The sequence below is a fragment of the Lepisma saccharinum genome, chromosome 2 (assembly GCF_977018435.1).
Source record: "Lepisma saccharinum chromosome 2, izLepSacc3.1, whole genome shotgun sequence".
Lineage (NCBI taxonomy): Eukaryota > Metazoa > Arthropoda > Insecta > Zygentoma > Lepismatidae > Lepisma > Lepisma saccharinum.
In genome coordinates, this window is record NC_139230.1 from 214,607,091 (window position 1) to 214,628,037 (window position 20,947).

At 36.8% G+C, this 20,947-nt stretch overlaps 1 protein-coding gene across 1 annotated transcript in view; it reads right to left on the bottom strand.

Annotated features, from left to right (window-relative positions):
• Positions 1-20,947, bottom strand: part of xmas (RRM_XMAS2 and SAC3_GANP domain-containing protein xmas) — a 97,777-nt gene that overhangs the window by 39,135 nt on the left and 37,695 nt on the right. Inside the window, exons 5-10 of the mRNA XM_083117963.1 lie at positions 13,688-13,890; positions 10,920-11,135; positions 9,878-10,146; positions 9,082-9,307; positions 6,774-6,983; positions 4,259-5,506 (exon numbers count right to left, since the gene is read on the bottom strand). Coding sequence (XP_082974089.1) covers positions 4,259-5,506; positions 6,774-6,983; positions 9,082-9,307; positions 9,878-10,146; positions 10,920-11,135; positions 13,688-13,890 — 2,372 coding nt within the window. The remainder of the gene's footprint in view (positions 1-4,258; positions 5,507-6,773; positions 6,984-9,081; positions 9,308-9,877; positions 10,147-10,919; positions 11,136-13,687; positions 13,891-20,947) is intronic.

Sequence of the window (20,947 nt, forward strand, 5' to 3'; positions counted from 1 at the left end):
TCATTTTGAAGTTGCTGTTAGCACTGAAAGTGCATTAGTAGATGTTAGTTGTATTAAGAGTGTTGGGAAACTAGAAGTCAGAGATTTGAATGTTTGATGAGACAAGTCCTTGCATCTCAACTTGGTCATATTCTATTGATGTCAGCCTGGCCACATAAATACGCGATTCACAATAATAAAGAGAGAACCTGACATTCTACACAAACAACAAATATAAACTCTAAAATCCACCCAAAAATGTGCTATGAAGACCATTTCACTTATTACTTTACACTGCAAATATGGTATACACCCAAGTTGTTCAAGGAACAGAATGGTACACATTCCAAAATGCTTACATAGCATGTGATGAGGTGCAAACATTGTGCAAGTCAACTATAGCCCAGTAAATAAAGGGCTATAAATAAGGTCAAGCTCAAATAATTTATATAAAGTTAAAAATTTCAGGATTTGTTTTTCAAGTTATTTGGAATAACTTACTGAAAGTTGCAGAGAATTGCATGTGTGCGTCATCCTCAAAATGGCAGACAAAGATGGTGGCCAGTCGATATGAGTACAGTTCGGAAATGATAAGTCGTAGTTCACTTGTGTAAAATTATTTGAACTCTAAAAACATCTAACTTTAACTCTAAGTGTAACAGTTTTTGATCCAATCCCTTTTAAAGAATTTACATCCATTTAAACCTGAAAAATGTAGGAATTTTGGCCCTTACTCTGGTAGCTTATGCAAAAATCTCCTTATCGATTAAGAAATAGATGGTAGAGGTTGTAATATTTTTAATGAGCTAATCATTACCTACAATTTTATAAAAAAAGCTCGTTCAGATCAGATGAAAATTCTCTCAGATATTTAATTTTGAAACAGATTAGTAAAAATGAAATTCTAAGGGATTAATCAGCAAATAGGCCATTGGCATTGTGATTGACATATGGGTTTTCTAGGGTTGGTGTTTGTCATAATCTAAATCAGATTCGTCTTCCAGTTGGCCGTTTGTACAGGAACTTCCTTGGCAGAATGCACAGAACTTTGAACACTTGAGATCAGCTTTCTTACACTCACATGTTGCTCGTTCACAATACTTTCTCGCAGTCACTTTGCACTTACAGGCAAGTAAGTTTAGTATTTCGGCTGGAGCTGGTGGTAGCTCTGTGGGTACTGGATTCAGCATACCCTCTTTGACACAACAACCCCATTCCATTGGGTTCATGCTTCGTCCGTTCCATTCCTGGACTTGGAGTTACACTCGAAGTGAGTGCTGTGCGGCTGCCATGCTGGTAGGGGGCAAAGTTGCAAAGTTGAAATGTGAAGACAGCTTTTTAACGACTTCCTTGCTATAACTGAAATGTCTCTGGCTGTCCAGGGAGGATACGTCTCCTTATCCATACAGGCAAATAAGAAACGTTTCTCCATATTTCGACCACTCTGTCATGGTTAAGGTTAGGTTGGTTGACGATGCTGACTAACTTGCACAATTCTTCATCTTTTTGGAATATCTCGAACACTGTTGACTTTCCTCTTCTGAATATAGCTGAGCTGGTGTCACAGCCTGTAGTAGCATGAAGATGAGGAAGCAGTCTTTGAGTGACCCAAGAGTTTCTTGAATTTTAGCGACATCGTAGCATTTTCCCTCAGTTTTGCTTGTCTGGGGCCTTAACAGAATGTGCCACTGCTCAGGAAGTCTTCTAGCAATTAAGATTGTTAAAAGGTCAGAATCGGATCCAACAACAGCTACAGATTTGCCATTTGTACTTTCTTCTATTGCTGTTGAACAGATTAATGTATCGGCATCTCCTTCTGCTTGGTATACGGTTATCCTGGCTGCTTCGAAGTATGTTTTCATCATTAGAATCAGTCTAGATTTGTTCTCTGAATTTCTCAAGAACTGTGCTTCATCCGTCGTTGCTTCTATGGCAGAGTCAAATGCGATCGTTGCAGACATTTTCCCCAAAGCTCTTCTCTGTCTTTCAGCATTCTTTGTGTCTGATTGTAATTTGTATCCATCAAATACAACGGCACTACAAGGTGAAAAATGTCGTTTGACATAACTCGCATACTTAACGCAGATTTGTTGGCAAGTGTCATTTTTAGTCCACACCATTGCGTGAAGAAGGAATCCCCCATCCCCAACATACGTAATGTCTTCTGGTGCTTTAACACAAGGCAGGAGACACTCAACAATAGTTACCATAGTTGATTTGGCATTCTTGCATATGGAGATGTTGTCATACAGGGAAGGTGGCATTGGAGCTAATTCATATTTCAGGTACTCACGAAGATTTTCACCTTGCTTAATTACAGCTGCAATTCTGCCGAAGAGCTGCAACGGGTTTATAACAATCTGTTCTTCTTTGATTTTGATGGAGCTGTTGGTGGCTGAGATAGGGATGACTATCTTCTTTCTTTCAAATTTTACTGAACCATAGAAGCCTCCAATCATTCTCTGAACTAATGTTTCCCCAACACTCCTTGCTTGATCACAATTTGTTTTATTGTCGGGTCATTCCACGCCATTTCAACGAGGTCAGGACACTCACCAACTCCGATTTCGATGAAATTTGGTATACACCTTTCCTTTATGAAAGAAACCCCCTAAATTTTTTTCTCTCTATCTCAAAAGGTTTTCATTTTACAGCTCTTTGAAATGTCATTAAATCAATGTTATCTGTCACTCTGGAGACCCTCGGCACAAGATACCCTTGCTTACATTTTATTTCTTTCCTCCTTAACCAATCATCAGATCTCTTTGAAATTTTACACAAAGTTCAATGAAATAATGAGGATTTCAGAAAAAAATACAACAGCACTCAAAAAAATTTACAAATGCCTATAAAAAGATTAATAATGGATTTGTAGCCTAATTTTTGTGGTGGGAAAAGTAGGTTACGAAAATCTGAATTTTCATCATGTGGGTATGATGGAACCAAAAACTTTTAATGTTGAAAATCATTGTAAAGACATGCTCTTTCTCTACAAAAATATTTTTTTTGGTTTTTTTATTCCCTCTAATGAAAATTTTACGTTTTTTGGAAATTGCCTAAAATTTCAGGGTCAATCCATACCAAATGGTCCAGCAATGGTCACTGGACCATTTTTAAAATTTTTCATTTGTTTGTCGTTGTAACCCCTGTACGAGGGTACTTCAAAACAGGCATTATTTTTCTAAAACTAGACTTAGTTTGAAAATGGCGGCCATTTTTGTTTCATGACTTGCAACATTTTTGGCCAATGCAGACAGTTGCGATAATTATGATAACTCAGCTAAGAAAAATTATAGAAATCTGGGGTAAAAAACCTGGAAACCTCCTAAGCGCACTACAACTTTGGACAATTCAGAAGTTTCTTCAGCTGCAGATACAATTTCAACAGCTTTCCAGTATAATGGCTGGTCGAATGTCACAACACAGGTGCTCTGCCAATTTTCTTGCACTCTTTCACTGCATACAACAGAGTAGAGTAGATAGTATTGATATCTGACGCTACATTATTGAAGAAAGGCAAAGGAACTACACTGCTTATATCAAAGGGAGAGCATTGATCCTTGTACATAGCGTGCATGGCACCACTCCACAATGGTTGTAGCGTACCTTTCATAAGATGCATGGCTATCCAAAGGTTGCTTGAGAACTCTGCCAGTCTGAGTCCAGGAATTAGTGTCCCATCTGGGAGAGAGAGATATTTTTGATTTCGAGTGGGGACAAGCCTGTCTGTTTCAAAATTAAATATCTGAGAGAATTTTTATTTGATGTGAACGAGCTTTTTTTTTTAAAATTGTTTTTTTTAAAAATATTACAACCTCTACCATCTATTTCTTAATCGATAAGGAGATTTTTGTATAAACTACCAGAGTAAGGGCCAAAATTCCTACATTTTTCAGGTTTAAATGGATGTAAATTCTTTAAAAGGGATTGGATCAAAAACTGTTACACTTAGAGTTAAAGTTAGGTGTTTTTAGAGTTCAAATAATTTTACACAAGTGAACTACGACTTATCGTTTCTGAACTATGACCAAAATTCCGAACTTTACTCATATCGACTGGCCGCCATCTTTGTTCGCCATTTTGAGGATGATGCACACATGCAATTCTCTGCGACTTTTAATAAGTTATTCCAAATAACTTGAAAAACAAATCCTGAAATTTTTAACTTTATACAAATTATTTGAGTTCACAACCCTTTATTTACTGGGCTACTATGGTCTGCTCTAATTCTTGCAAAATGCAACAAAACATTAAAAGATCAAAATGAACTGATACTTACTTTGCTGCTGGATGTACACTCAGACTCTGACTCTGAAGTCAATTCTTCCTCTTCCTCCACAGTAGCACCACATGGAACATCAAGTTCTGCTTCTTTCTGTTCACACGCCTCTCTAATCGCAGCTTCTGACATGAATACTGTTGTAGAAGCTGCAGGGAAGGAAATTGTTTTTACGAAAGAGAAAGCTTCCATGCTTGCACTAGCTGTACTGACAATTGCTCTGGGGATATTTGGTGTTTTGTTGTCCGATGTGGCACGTGAACCTAGAAGCATCAGCTCTGGAAACGTAATCTGAGGTGGTTGAACTGCAGGCATGGCAGAAGGTGGCACTGCCGGTGGTACTACAGGAGACCTAATAGGAAGTGTGTGTGGTACTCCAAAAGACAAAACATCTGATGGTACTTCAGGAGATGTAACATGAAATGACATGCTAGGAGACATTACAGAAGGTGGTTTTCCAGCGAGAGATGTAACAAGAGGAGGCACTGAAGATGTAGACAGAACACTAGATGGTGCTTCAGAAGGCATAATGATCAATGATTCTTTAGGAGACACGTGAAATGGAGACATTACTGGAGGGGTTTCTCCAGCAGATTCAACAGATGTAACTGGAAGCTGCACTCCAGAAGTAGCAACAGGAGGTGACATAAATGAAGATTTTACTCCTTCAGGTGTACATGAAGATGGTACCCGTTTGGGAGGAATGCTTGTACTCAAGGATGCATCCATGCCAGTTGCACTTATGAAAGATGGAGATGGGGTTTGTACTCCAAGAGCAGTAAATGAATGTGATGCTCCAAAAAAGGAGGTACGAAGAGGCACTTCAGGTGAAGAAGGTCCTGTAGAAGTTAGTCCTGCTGGGAGGGCAGACACATCAGATAGTTCAAATGCCATTACTTCCTCCCTATCACAGCTGTCTATCTCCTTACTTCCAGAACTTTTGTCGTCTTTCTTGGATTTCATCTGTACAACCTCCTTTTCACCGATTTCTCCCATATTTGAGGAACGAGACATTTTCTTAGTTGCTTTTCCAGGAATAGATTTCCCTCTATCGAGTCTCTCTTTCTCCATCTTTTTCTTCTTCAATTCCTTTTCAACTTCCTCTATGAATGCATTAGCTTCACCAGCACAATGCCCTTGATCTCTTGCTGTCCAGGACTCCTCCTTTAGAAAAGAGTTGCTATCAAAACTACTATGAGGGTTGTAGTTTACAAACAGTCTAGGTGGTGTCAAGCCTCCAGCAATAACCTGCATGTCAATACAATAAAAATACATGAAAAACAGATCTCACAAAAGTTATATCAGAATGCACCTACAGCTAACATATTTGCAAAATATCTGAAGTCTTATAAAATCACTCAAGTTTTCACTTTCATCTTTAGCATCCGGATGGTCGATATTTCAACCAAGCCTGTATTTCCGTTGAAGACAGGTGATCGATATATTGACCAGCAGCACATGGCAGCAATTAATATGTCATTTCTTGAAAACTACACACTATATTTCAGTTCTGTCTTTTTTATCTTTAGTACACATACGAAGGTACGACATACTCGAATTACAAAACAATACATCCATTGTTACTATTATTAACAAGTGAAGCTTGAAAAAGTCCTTGGTTTTCCCTGTAATATTATGGGATAGATTATAAAAAATTGTTATAACATCTGAACTACTGCATCTTTTTGAAAAATGTAAATTCTATATGTAAGAATGAGTAAAAAAGCAACATTTTAAGCAATGCCTGACAATTAAGGGTTCAGGGGGGATGAGGAGGCAAAGGCCTATTATTCAAAATTTGCCCGGGCTTTGTGGCAGAAGTAAGATGCCGTTTCTTAAAACTATACACTATATTTCAGTTCTGTCTTTTTTGTTTATTATGGTATATCTCCAAAGGTATTACATACTCGAATTACAAAACAATATATCCATTACTAGTATTATTAAAAAGGTACTGGACATACCATTTGTACTAAATTTGGTTATAAATATTACAAATATATTAACATAAATATGCAAACACAGTATGAAGTAATACAAAATATGCCGTTCACTGATATTCAATAGTATACGATGTCATGAACAATTTGTACGGTTCAATCATTTCTTTATTGATTGATTTGATTTGTTGTTTTAAGTCCCATTTATGCACAGTAAGGCTAATCGGGACTGGACCTACAGTTTAAACTGGGTTCCAAACCACTTGTGCCTCCACTGGGTATCGAACCTGGGACCCCTTATTTCTTTATTGAATATTGCAAAGAGTTTCTATGGGTTTTACCACAGAAAGAGAAGCTGCTTGTTTAAAATTTTACTGTCCAAAACCATGAATTAAACCTTAATATTCATAAAACAATAGCAAATTGGCAGATTTGTGCACTCAATTAGACGATATTTATAGAAATATTCGATACAGACAAGCCATAGATAAATCTGCCTCATCCCTAATTAAACACCGAAAAATAAAAATCCCTGAATGTAATATTCATGACTACATTAGAATGTACGAACTTACCTCCTTAATTGAACTTGTCCTTTTGCTTTCAATCATCCTCATTGATCTACCATAAATGTATGGAGTAGTAGGAGTAAGAATACTTGTTGGCTTAATCAGCATTGCCACTTCAGAGCTCTCAATTACCTGAATGCCATAATGCTGCAAAAACTTTATACATTCCTCTGAGCTTTCAAAACCCAAGGTGTTTACAACATTGTACAGCACAACCTAAAACATACAACAAAGCGATTAATGAATTTTTGCAATATGGGTGGTTGATTAATGATTGCAAAACTGCTTCATATATTCTAAATATATAACTAACACTTTCAACAAATACTCGACAGAAACTTACTTGTCAGATCTCTTTTAACATCAAGTACAAAACATTGTGGGTCCCGACATATGATTAAATGTTGCTACTGTAATATCATTACAGAACATCAGATTCTGTCAGGCATCTCAAAGATAACCACATGATTCTTGCACATCACTTCATTAATTGAAGTGTAGTTGAATAAACTCTTATATAGTACAATGTGCTGGGAGATACATATTTTTATGCAGAAAGGTAGAGGAAGGAAAAAATGGGTTCAACCTTCTTTTCTTGTAATATAGTTTCAACCAATACCAATAGGTCAGCATCATCTCAGCCTTTGCATAAACTGTAACTTCTGTCCGTACAGTAAATTTGTAATGAAAGTTCATGTTGATAATTGCACTTGCCACAAGGGGTTAAATTCCCCATCACAGGTGAAGGTTAACAGACCTTCTTACTTGGAACACAGAGAGTTGGTAACTTGCACCGACAAAACCACCTTTGTCTTTGGCCACTCCACCTGTAGCAAGTACAGTAGAACCTCAATTTTATTTTTTAGGGGACCAAGCTGAAAGAACATAAAATGCAGGAAAATGTAAAATCGAGGAAAATTTTACAGCATTTTACTATGTTGGAGCCATCAAGATTGAATGTAAAATCCGGGAAAATGTAAAATCGGGGTTCCACTGAGAAAAAGAGGCAAAATAAACTGTTCTTAAAAAATAACATGGAACCATGAGTTTCAAGGCATGTGCCAAATCATTTTTCTTTACATGGTAAGTGAAATTTCGGTCATATTTCAAGCAATATGCAAGGGCACAAAAGAAATAAATTAGATGGTATTCATTTCAAATTATTATGTCTTTGCAACTTAATAAATAATATAACGGCATATCCCATACATAAGAGGCACATATTTTTGGTAAATAAAAAAAAATCTGTACAAAAACAGTCAATTTTGGGTTCAAAAGCGGTAAATAAAATAAAATTTTGGTGTTATAGTGGTGTAAAAAATGGATCAAAAACAGTATGTAAAATTATATTTTGGTTTTAAAATTGTGAACATAATCCTAAATTTGATTTTAATACTGCACTTATTACAAAATAAACATAACCCTTCTAATAGCACGTTTATGTAGTTACCAGAGTATGAAGTTTATTCCTGTACAAAGGGGGTTAATTTTTGCTTCTCAAGTACTTACAGCAGAATTAATCAAGTTTCCATTAATTGTATCACTCGCAGGATAATTCAAACTTCAGAAAGTGTCGCATCGGTAAATAAACTATAAATTTTGTGTTTAAGAGTCTATTTCGCATTTTGCAGTTCATTTTGTGACAAAACAGGGTAGAAAAATGCACCTATGCATGACCCTACCCATACACTCACAATCTGGGTTTTACTGGAGGTGATGTGATTAGTAAAATGCTCCAACAACCTTTAACCCCCTCCCCACCAGGGTATCCATTAATGAGAGGCTGGGAGAGTCCCAGAACTGCTCTATGCAGGGACATGGTCAGTAAATATTTCACCTGCAATTAATCACCCAAGGAATCGAACCCAGGTCTCCTCCATAGCAGTCAGATGTCCTACTGACTGGCCCACTGAAGCTCGCATCCTACACTTGCCTTTGAATAATAAATTTAAACAACTGTAGTAGTCAGTAATAATGTTGGCCATTGATTAATAAGTGTTCCATTCTTTGTAACCAGTTCTCTCTCCTTGACATTTCTATCTGCAACAATGCAAAATAAAATGAATGTCCTATAGTCAGTAGTAAATTGCCATTGTTAGGGACTTATTGGAAAACATGTTGAAATTCCTACAACTTCTACCTATCTTCAAAAACAACCTTATATCTTGAATTGACTCTCTTGATTTCCATCACAAACTGGCTGGTATGCCAAAAAAAAGAGGAACATAAATTACAGGAATTTTAGGGTTTAATGGTTCCGTAACAATATAAATTTACTCCTGACTACAAAGATATAATCAAATTTCCCACTCACCTGATTTGGTTTACCTGGCTGGCGAAAGGCTTTGATCATGTGTTTGATAGCTTTAACCCTTATCTGATTGAAGTACCTTTTAAGAAGGCATGCATTCAAGTAGGTTGTTAATTGAAACAATTTAAAAAATTTGCAATAATTGTTGCTATTCAGGGAATAGAAAATGGCCAAAGCTAGCTGTACTGGTACTGATTTTTGAATACTCTTGCTCCATGAAGCCCAATCCCTAGAAAGAGTAGGAAAATTGATCACTATACCTCTTTAATATTATCATTTGAGTAACTGCTAATTAACATGTAATCCAATATAGTATGGTTGATCTGTATTATTTGCTATTATTAATAATCATCAACACCATTATGGTAACTTTATCTGCATTTTACCAAATATAATTCAATGTACTATTGTTGAGTGGACAAGAATTCCTTTTCTTTTCCTTTTACGATGAATATTTGAAGGGGAAAAATAGGTAAGTGATAAAAGTTGGTAAAAATAAATCTGCATTTCACTCTTTTAAATTCCTTATCCACCTGTTCAAATTTTATTCTCTATGTTCATAGTCATAAATATTATCCTTGTGTATAAATATTCACCATCATTTAATCAACTGTTAATTAATATCTGCTTTATTCTCTGAGGCTACAAAAAAAGTGAAGTGCAGCATTGAAAATTGAAGTTTCTTCTTTGGAACTCATTCATCTAAAAGCAACATTATTGCAATTCAAATAGCACTTTTTATCTCATCCAGTATCTTATCATACAAGATAAATATGAAGTAATCAAAATCAAAACTAACCACAAAACTTCTCTCCTGTTCAAATTTAGTATCAAATAATAAGCTCTGAATTCAGCCTCATTTGGGCATTCCTTTCCCTGTTTGTTCAGATCATCATAAAGTTGCTTCAAAGTTTCCAAACATTTAGTCAAATTCTCTGTATTTATTCTCTGATCCAACACTGTTGGTCCCTCATCACACAGTCTTTCTGTGCTGAATATGTGAAACCTTGAACAACATTCCACTATGGTTACTGTTGTCTGATCACAGAGTTGCTGTTGTGTTACATCCTACAATTTGGAAAGAAGATACATATATATTTATATCAGGACAGATTAATCAGAACTCTATCAGTATTGGCTGATATGGCATATCAGTGTATAGGTAAAATAACCAATAATTTTACCAATCCTATATGTATCTGTAAATAACCCGAGATTTAGTGCACGTGCCATTACATTATTATTTTATGAATATAAACATGCAATTTATCTGTTATAATTTTTTTAATTAAATGTCCAAAAATGCAGTTCTATCCCATCCTATATAAACACACACAAGCAAGTTCTTTAAGACAAAGGTTTTATCATGAATGTGACGTATAGTGGGACCAAAAGCAAAAGATCCTGTGCATTGTACTTGCATGTAGGGGTGGGTAGGTGGGTTAGAGTGGAGCAGGCTTCCTTAAGGTCCAAGTTGAACAAATGGAAGGGAAGATGTGGGAATGCTTCTGACCAAGATTCTTTTATTTTTGGTCACTCTATAGTAACATATGTTTTCTTCAATAAATATAGTATACTTGTGGTTTACTAATGATATTTTAAACAAGTTCAATTATTCATGATAGATGCAGTTTTAATCAGTTAATGAAGGCAGTGGTCTTTCAAAATTAATTGGGGGAAAAATATAATCTGCAACGCAGAAACATGAAACTTTACTGATGTATGTTAAATTATATTATCTGCATACTAAACCATATGATATATAAATTTCTTGACTTTAAGAAACACATGCAGATAACTTTTTTAACTCTAATACAAATAAACAAACTCAACAATCTTACCTTCCTAATACTACGAGTTCTGTCCCACAGAAAATGGTACCAGTCACTTAAATTTTGACCAGGTTCTTCACACAAATCGACAACATTGCATAACAAATAACTAATGGTCATCAGTAAAACATCAGGCGATCTGAGCTCATAAGGGAAAGGCTCCTCCTTATCAGCTGAACTACGAGAATATTCCTTTATTGCTTTATGGTGGTTGATTTCAAAATACTGAAAAAGAAAATTGAAAAGGTCTCCTATATTTAAATTTTTGACAAAAAGTACATTGTGTTTGAGAAACTATGTATGGAGCTTAAGCCTATTTTAAAAATTTGCTCATGAGCAATATTCAGTGATTAGTGCAGTGAGTTGTCAGCCACTTGCAACCAAAAAGTAGGGTGGACTCAACACTGATACCAACATATCAAAGTGGTACCAGTATCAGTTGGAATTTAATCACTGACACAAGCTAATACTTTTCCAGAGACCAGGTATCTTACACGATCTGAAAAAACTTTATGGACTTTTGTGGAGTCTAATTATCCTGGAAATTATGCCAAATGCAAGAGCACTGTACGGAGAAATGGATTTTGTGATTAAATGATTGTAAATACACTATTGTTTTTGCAAATTAGTAGATTAATTTGCAATATAATTTTTTTAAATTTCAGACCCTAAATTTTGCATTTCTTGGACTGTGTTAAGTGAGAACAATTGTAAATAATAAAAAAATATGAAGGTAAATGAGAAACTAATGAAATTATATTTTTAGACTCAAAGTACAATGAACAAATGACCAAAAAAAGTTTTGAAAATCACAAATGATTCTGTAGATACAAAAACAACAAGGCACCATCAAAGTTTTTGAGGGGTTAGTGAACACATTTCTCCCAATAAAGGTTAGTGCTTTAGGGTTAAACAGATTAAGAGTAATGGGTAACCTAAAGATACTTACTTGGAAAAAGAACTTATATTTTGGCTGGTTTCATCTTGCAATCACCCACACAGAGGAAGCTTCCTCTTTATGTGCTACTGTTTTACTCTTTGTCTATTTTTTCTTGCAGATTGTACAGATTAATTGGTACTATTAATGATTTATCAGTAATATTACCTGCAATATGCCACCAATAATTTTACCGATCTCCTATATCTATAAATAGCCTATTATTTAATGTAAAGTACTGCCATTTTGTAAAAATCTTATGGATATAAACATGTAATTCATATGTCATAGTGTTGTAAAACTAATGTCCAAAACCAAAACTCATTGCAGTCTGGATGTATCATAATTTAAGGAGATTAATGAACTTTTCATGTTCCTCAAGGAACATTGCAATCTTTTATCTGATCCTAGGGTATCGGCAAATCTTATACCAATATTAGCAAAAATTACATATTAGTACATCCCTACTTCTCATTGTGCCTCAAGGTTTCTTTCATGTCATTTTGTGTGCAAAGGATTGATTGATTGAGTTTTGTCATTTAGCATAACTTTTCTGCCACTTTTGTTTAATCACAACAATGAGGATGAGTGATGGTATGATGAAAGGACACTCACAAAGATCACCCATACCCAGGCTGGGATTCAAACCTGGGACCCCTGGTACAGCACCTTGAATAGGTAGTGTGGAAAATGGCATGGTTCTGGGATCTCTGGCAGGTTCCACTTGAATATGATACTTCTAGAGGCGCTGGTGTCCCCAACGCTACGTGGTATTCATCTGCTTATAATGGAAGTAAATGGAGTTTTTGCTGAAACTTCTAATTCTTTTACATAAAGCATTTCTATGAATGTGATAATTGCTTTGATACAGTGGTTGTGAGGATATCAACGGAAATTATAGACAGTCCACCACCTCCTGTTATTGTGACTTTAATTAATAATATGGGAGAAAATATATATGTGGAATGCTCTAATTTTTTTGGTATTCTTCTTCTTCTTCTTCATCATCATCATCATCTCCTCCTCCTCTTAAAGAAATACACACTGAAGCATTTGTATTTTTGATATTTACTGTCACTTTTCTTCAGCTTGAAACTAATCACGGCGATGATGATAACTGATGAATGCATGAAATGACAAAGGAAACCCCACAAAACTCCCTTAGTACCATCGATATACTTTCAGACCAATCGACATACTTTCAGACAAGCGATACGGGATGTTCACACTGATGTGACTAGTGACAGACACTTCCAGACTGTAAAATAGCATTCATTGCACTTGAGGGTCCAAACAGCAAACCGTTCAGCACATTCATGTGTCATATTCGCATGCTACTTGTTACTTCAGTCAGAAAGCTTCTTAAAGGAAGGGTATTCAGACCGGAGTGACATGCCACAGGGGGAGTTCCCAACGAAGTGACAAGCGACATGGTGCCTTCAGTCTATTAGCAAGCATTTGCTGCTAATTGTGTGAACAACAGATTTAGGCGACACGATATGCCACATGTGTCATTTGCATGACGCTCAAACTGGGCCATTTCCTCAACAGCTTGTAACATGTTGCCATGGTTTGTTGTTCGCGCATGCATGATATGATGAGGTCTTGTTTTAGGGCATCAACCACTCTGCCGCGGAGGTCAGCATGCATGTGTAAAGGAAAGAATAGAACCGATGGTAAAATTATAATTAAAGTAAACAGAAAAAACACAAAATCAAAAACCTATATGGATATATTTACTTTAATGTGTTAAAATAGTACTGTTAACTATAGAATCAAAATCCCCTTCACTTTTCCTTATTACTACAATTGTTAGGTTGATGAATATAACTTCATTTACCTTTCCCTTCAGTTTTTCTGCTTCATAGACTGCAACCTGATGTTGGTATTCACGTAAATACCGTTCCTTTTCAGGGCACATGTCGGGGCATGTTCCAATCATGGAAACTGGTGGTTCAAAACTGACATCCTGATATAATTTTTGACTTGAACTATGTTTCTTTTCAATTTTCATATGTGGTTTACTTTCCTGTTCATCTTTCTCTGTGTAGAAAATAAAAGGAAAACAAATGGTTACTTTTCCTTTAAGGTATTATACTTACAGTTCATAAACTACAACAAATGAACACTAGCTAACAAAATAAAGCTCATGTTAATTCCAAACTCGCTCACATTAAAAATGTTATCCATTAGACAAACAAATAATCAATACTCAATGTGTGGTTTGCATTGTTGTATGTCAGGTAACCAGAGAAGAAGCTGCAAGTATTATGATCATCTGTAGTGGATACATATGCTGAACCAGGCTCCTAGTGGCATTGATGTCAGTTATCATCTCGGGGCTCGTCGCAGAGGAAGGCGTGGTCTACGCTACACGCTACATTGAAGGTCACGTGCTAGCAGAGAGAGCAAAGGAAGGGGTGCAATGGGTTTGGATGTTGATTCGGGGCTACTTCCGTGGCGTCGCGTTCATTTGATCCCGCGTGTTGTAGTGTAGCGTTGTGGTGGCTTTTATTCGCTATGAACAAAGTGGATTTCTTGTTGGCAACACCATTTCAGACATTGAGTGACCAAGAAAAACTTGTTGTTAAACAATTAGGTTTAGAGGGCTTCAATGAAAAAATAATTACAAAATTAATAAAAAAAAATACAAAATGTGCTGAGCAGAAGAACAGGAGAGCACAGTTCTTTTTTAAATGAGAACCAACATTCGTAGAAAGGTACGTTTCACAGCAATACCCGTTTCTTTTGTAATTCATGTGAATGGTTATTATATTTTAAATTCTTAAAAAAATAAGCCCTGGCCAAATTTGAGGCCACGAGATGCCACTGATCCATGCAGATTGTGGTTTCACTTGCAAGTATTCTATTCTGATAAAAAAACTCCTATTTGCACCAAAGAGTTACTTAATTTCTAATATGTGGATAAAATTATGCATAATGTAACAGGCATCAGCCTGACTGAGTATAATCCCTGAGCAGGTGAACTTAGAAATGTAGATTCCCCAACTGGTCATTCAGTTAGGCAGAAGGAACTGCAAAACCCCAAGACCAAGTCTAGCTCTGTACCAGGCAAAATGTAATATTACTCTCCAGCATGCAGTTCCACAGTTGTACTTTGCAAATTGCACTGACTTAAGCATATATTTGTGGTAATTAATTGTCTTGCACAGTCCTGCACTAAGCTGGATAATTTTTAGATAGACTGAAAACAATTACCTATAATTAGAGGAATTCTTTTTTTTTTTTTTGACGAAAACACGAAATGTGAAATAACATGCTGTAATGTTAATTTGTCATGTTCCTGGAAGGTGTGAGGTGCATTTTCCTACCCTGTTTTGTCACAAAATGATGCGAAATGAACTGCAAAATATGAAAGAGACTCTAAAACACAAAATTTAGAGTTTATTATCCTGCGAGTTATGCAATTCAAGGAAAATTTATTATTTCCGCTGTAAATGTGTGTATTTGAGAAGAAAAATGTACCCCATTTTATACCAGAAAAAACTTAATACTCTGGTAACTACATAATAAAAGTGCTATTAGAAGGGATATGTTTATTTTGTGAAATAACTGCACTATTTAAATCAAATGTAGGATTATATTAAACTTTTTAAAACCAAAATGTTATTTTATACGGTGCTTTTGATCAGATTTTTCATTCCTAAACTTTATTTTTAACTTTATTTACTGCTTTTGAACCTGAAATTGACTCTGCTTTTGTACCAAAATTTTGCTTCTTTATTTACCAAAAATATATGCCTATACCTACAATACAGGGTGGCTCAATAAGTCACTTAACACCCCCAGTACAAGGCCACTGCGGCATGGAACGTGAAAATGGCGATGACCAATCGTTGCCTGGCCAAGGGGGAACCACATTGACGTCACCCGCATGGTCGGCAGCCATCTTGATGTCCGCCATCTTGAATACAACTTCAGAAATTTAAATGGGAAGGGGGTCGTGCGACATATCAAAATGGGCTAGAATTTCACCAGGAAAACAACTGTGACATTTGTTTTCACCTAACTTTAATTGTTGCAGAGTTAACAATACCACAAAGTTATTACACATGCTCAATATGACATCCCTCTTGCACAACACACACGTGTAATCGTCTCTCCCATGACCTTACCACATTCTGAAGAACCTCAGGAGTTATTGCAGTACAGGCATCCACAATGCGTGTGCGCAAGTGGGCCAGATCCTTGATTTTCGTAGCATACACCATGACTTTCAGGTGTCCCCAGAGGTAAAAGTCCAATGGTGTCAGGTCAGGTGAGCATGCAGGCCATTCCACAGTCCCTCGGCGACCAATCCAGTGGTGAGGGAATTGTTGATCCAGGTACTGATGGACTATCATCCCATAGTGCAGTGGAGCACCATCTTGCTGGAACCATTCAGGATAGCTCCATCCTCGGACAGTAAGGATGGTAAGATCTGCTCCCGTAGCTGAAGCAAGTAGCCCTCTGCATTTAAGTTGCTCTCAATGAAAAATGGACCAACAAGTCGGGAACCCCAAGTACCACACCACACCATTAGCTTCCCGCCTCCCGTCACCTTGCTGGGATCTGTCCAATGTGGATTTTCGGGTGACCAGTACTGCAGATTTTGCTTATTCACCTCTCCCGACACATAAAAATTAGCCTCATCACTTAACAGAATCTTGCTACCGACGGCATGGTCACGTTGCAGTTGTGCTATAGCCCACTCACAAAACTGCAAACGCCTGTCTGGATCGTCCTCACTAAGGTGCTGCTGCAGCTGTATCTTATACGGATGCCAGTGGTGGTCACGTACAATCCTTTGAATTGAACCCCTGCTGACACCGCTTTCCAGCGCCAGTCTCCGTGTGCTACGGCTTGGGGACTTTGCAAATGATGCCAACACCGCTACAGCAGTACCCTCATCCGTGGTTGTTTTCGGACGTCCATGTCGCGGCTTGTCATCCACAGATCCAGTATCTTGGAACTTTGCCAGCAACTGGCTGACAGCCACATGTGACACCGGTTGTCTTGCAGAATTGCGGTTATTGAAGTCTGCGGCAATGTCACACGTACTTCTCTCCCCTGACATCAATATGATGGCAATCCGTTCCTCACGTGTTAGTGGCATTTTCGTTCAGATCAGTGAAAAAGGAAATATGCTACTCTTGACACGATCAATTCATATCATCACTCTTTTAAACTTTTATGTAAAGACAAAACACAATTGTAATTCCCATGCCAACCAATACTACAAGATATGTACATACCGGTAAGTCAATATCCGGACATTTTCAGTGATTGGTCTAACAATAAGTACCACATAATCACATACTAACGATTATTTGAACAATAAACATTTAAGCAAAAAGGAAAGGACGTGTCACTCTCCCATGCGGAAATCGCCCTTAAATTTAAAGTTAGGTGAAAACAAATGTCACAGTTGTTTTCCTGGTGAAATTCTAGCCCATTTTGATATTTCGCACGACCCCCTTCCCATTTAAATTTCTGAAGTTGAATTCAAGATGGCGGACATCAAGATGGCTGCCGACCATGCGAATGACGTCAATGTGGTTCCCCCTTGGCCTGATAACGATTGGTCATTGCCATTTTCACGTTCCATGCCGCAGTGGCGTTGTACTGGGGGTGTTAAGTGACTTACTGAGCCAACCTGTATACAAAAGCTGTATATCTTCAGGTATGGTACAGTTTCAATACCAGACTGTAGAATGTCCCACTAATATCAAAATATAACAAGAATGAGGTTCTTTAAACAACAAAAAACTACAAGTAAAAAACATAAAATACTTGATAAAGGCTTTAAAACAATACCAAAGGCTACAAAGCAGCACAAGTTGTAACAATCAACTCAGCACACAAAGTTATTATTATGATTAGAATATTGAAGGAATTAAATGTTGTGTATTCTAAGCCTGAAAGTGACGCAAGATTAGCCCATGCCACAATGCTGATATGTGATCTATACACACAAACATCACCAAAAGAGCGATTGCTAAAGTAATGTAAGACCATCCATGTTGTGTCAACTACACATGAGTCATTCCATATGAAATAAACATAGACCACAACCTGACCATCTCCAATTCTCATGAAATTTGGGGAGTTGAAACTATGCATGGAACTTAGTAACTATGAAAATTTTTAGTTTCGTTTGTCTTGTAATTGTTAAATTATTCAAGGTCAAAGTTCACATAAATTGCCCTTTTTGAGCCCACTTAGCTATACTAAATGTGCTGTAACTCCGCCCCTATTTGACCTAGGAACCTCAAATAAAGTTTATTATACAGGGAATTGAACAAGCTTTCCAATGATATATTACAAGCCTACATTTGGGTAAAAATATAATTTTGTCACTTGACCTTTGACCTTGAATATCTCAAAAGATGTCATCTCCAAAATTCGTGAAAAAAATATATTTGGTCCCTCATGCCATACTCTAAAACATATCAAAAAATCATTCTGGGACTGCAATGGGATCAGAAGATACAAAATAATATGTGTAGTTATGTGACTGATCAAAGCCACCCTTTGTTAATTTTTGTCAATCTGAGCCATGAATTGGTGTAATTTTGTTGTTAATTATATCGCAAGAGACGAAAATGATATCATTGTAAATTGAAGAATAGCACTTGTTAAGTGATATACTAAACAATGATGGTCGTAACTAAGGTCACTCAATGTGATTTTTAATAATATCCCATTGCTCTTACGGTCAATTCCAATAACTTATATATTTTGATTACTCAAATACCACACATTCCTATTTTGACTAATTACAGTAAGCTTGCCACGCCAACAAGCCAATCATAGGCATTCTTATTTTGACTAATCGCAGCGAGCTAACAATGTCACTAAGCCAATCGCAGATATTCTTGTTTTCACCAATTACAAAAGCCAATCGCAGGAATACCTAACTTATCACACATTACCTGTCAGTGAATAAGTAGTCAGGGTTCCAGAAATAGTATTTTCAAGTTACACAGGACACAGCAGTTAAGCTGCTAGTGAGAAAACAAACCCAGAAGATGGATTTTGAGAAGCTGCTATACTGTTGTCATCCTTTCTGGGATGATGGAACACAAAAGATACAAGAAATATCTACATAATGTGCAAGTGTGGATAGTTCATGGTATAAGTACGGAGCAAAAGATATGCGACAAATGTCGAAAGAAACTCTCACAGATGAAAGGGCCATTGTCATCTTCAAGTACATCCAAGGATGCAGGAAGCACAGAATTGCAGGACCCTTCTAGTCCACTGTCATCAGAGACGTATGAGACTTATGTAGCCTCAAGTGTTGCTTTAGATTCATTAAATGCAAGTCTTACATTTCTCGGTGAGTCGCCAGTAAAAAGGAAGAAATTCCAAGAATCCAAAGGAAAAGTTTAAGAGAGTTACTCAGGTACTGACAAATACGTGCATATCCAGTGTGGAAAGAAATGAAAGTTGTGAAAGAAATGTGGAATCTGAAATCGTGAATCAATTGAATGAGAAATTCAATAGTAGTGTTACAAACAGTAAAAAGATTGAGATATTGACAGTTCTACCAAAAAGTTGGAGAATTTGACAGGTTGAAAACAAATTCAAATTCAAGCTATTTAGTAAGGAAGGCGAAACAGTTAGTAAAAGAACGTGGTATACTAGCAACCCCTAATCCTAGACCTGGGCAAGTCCTAAGTGAAAATATTGTGCTCGAGGTGACAGCATTCTATAACAGTGATGCCATAAGCCGATGTTTGCCTGGAAAGAAAGATTTTGTGTCCATGAAGGAAAATGGAACCAGGGTTCACAAGCAGAAGTGTTTGGTTTTAGGAAATCTGAAAGAAGTGTATCAAGCATTTAAAGATGAGAATCCAGAACTGAAAATAGGACTGTCTAAATTTTGTCAATTACGACCCAAGAACTGCATTCTGGTTGGTGCAAGTGGTACCCATAATGTATGTATTTGCACTATACACCAAAATGTGAAGCTAATGTTACAGGATTCGAGAATAAGAGAGTTGACACGGGATGCACACTAGCCACTAAACACGTATAAACACTGTCTTGCACAAATAATATGTAATCCTGCACAGCCAAAATGCTACCTGTCATCGTGTGAGAGCTGCCCTGGTACATCTCATTCAATAGAATATATAGCTCAATTGTTTGAAGTAAATGGAATTGATGAAATAACATACCACATGTGGACATCTACAGACAAGACAACTCTCCAATCAGTTATCTCTCCTGCACAAGACTTTTTGGAAATTCTTGAAGAAAAATTGCAACAGCTCCTGCCTCATTCTTTCATTGCAACCCAGCTGTCTTGCTTCCTAAGGGATTTGAAGGAGGTTTGTGATTATGAATACATTATTTTGTGTGATTTTGCAGAGAATTATGCATTTGTTCTCCAGGATGAAGTACAGGGGTTCCATTGGAACAATGCACAGGCCACTATTCATCCCTTTGTTGCTTATTACAGAAATTATGAAACCCGTGCATTAGATCACATTTCTTTTGTCATAATATCAGAATACCTTCAGCATGATACTGTCAGTATGCATCTTTTCCAGTGCCATTTGATAAAGTTTCTTATATCCCACTTCAATAGAACACCTAAGCATATTAATTACTTTTCTGATGGTTCTGCAGCCCAGTATAAGAACCGGAAGAATTTTGTTAACATATGTTACCATTATACTGATTTCAGTGTCTCGGCAGAGTGGTATTTCTTTGCCACATCACACGGCAAAGGACCATGTGATGGTATCGCTGGTACTGTCAAGAGACTTGCTGCCCGTGCAAGTTTGCAGTCTTCATACAACTCGCAGATCATCACACCAAGATAGTTATTTGAATGGTGTTCACAAAATATTACATTGTGTTATTTTCATTTCACTACTAATATGGAATACAGTGAACAGGCTTCCTTCCTTCAACAGCGATTTGAAAAGATTCGTACAATTGCAGGTACACAAAAGATACACTGTGTTGTGTCAGATAGCCACACTACTATTCATGTAAAAGTCTTCTCACATTCTGTTGACATGAAACAGGAATCACTGACGAGAAAGCGACATGAATCAGAGCCCACTGATATTACTGGGTTTGT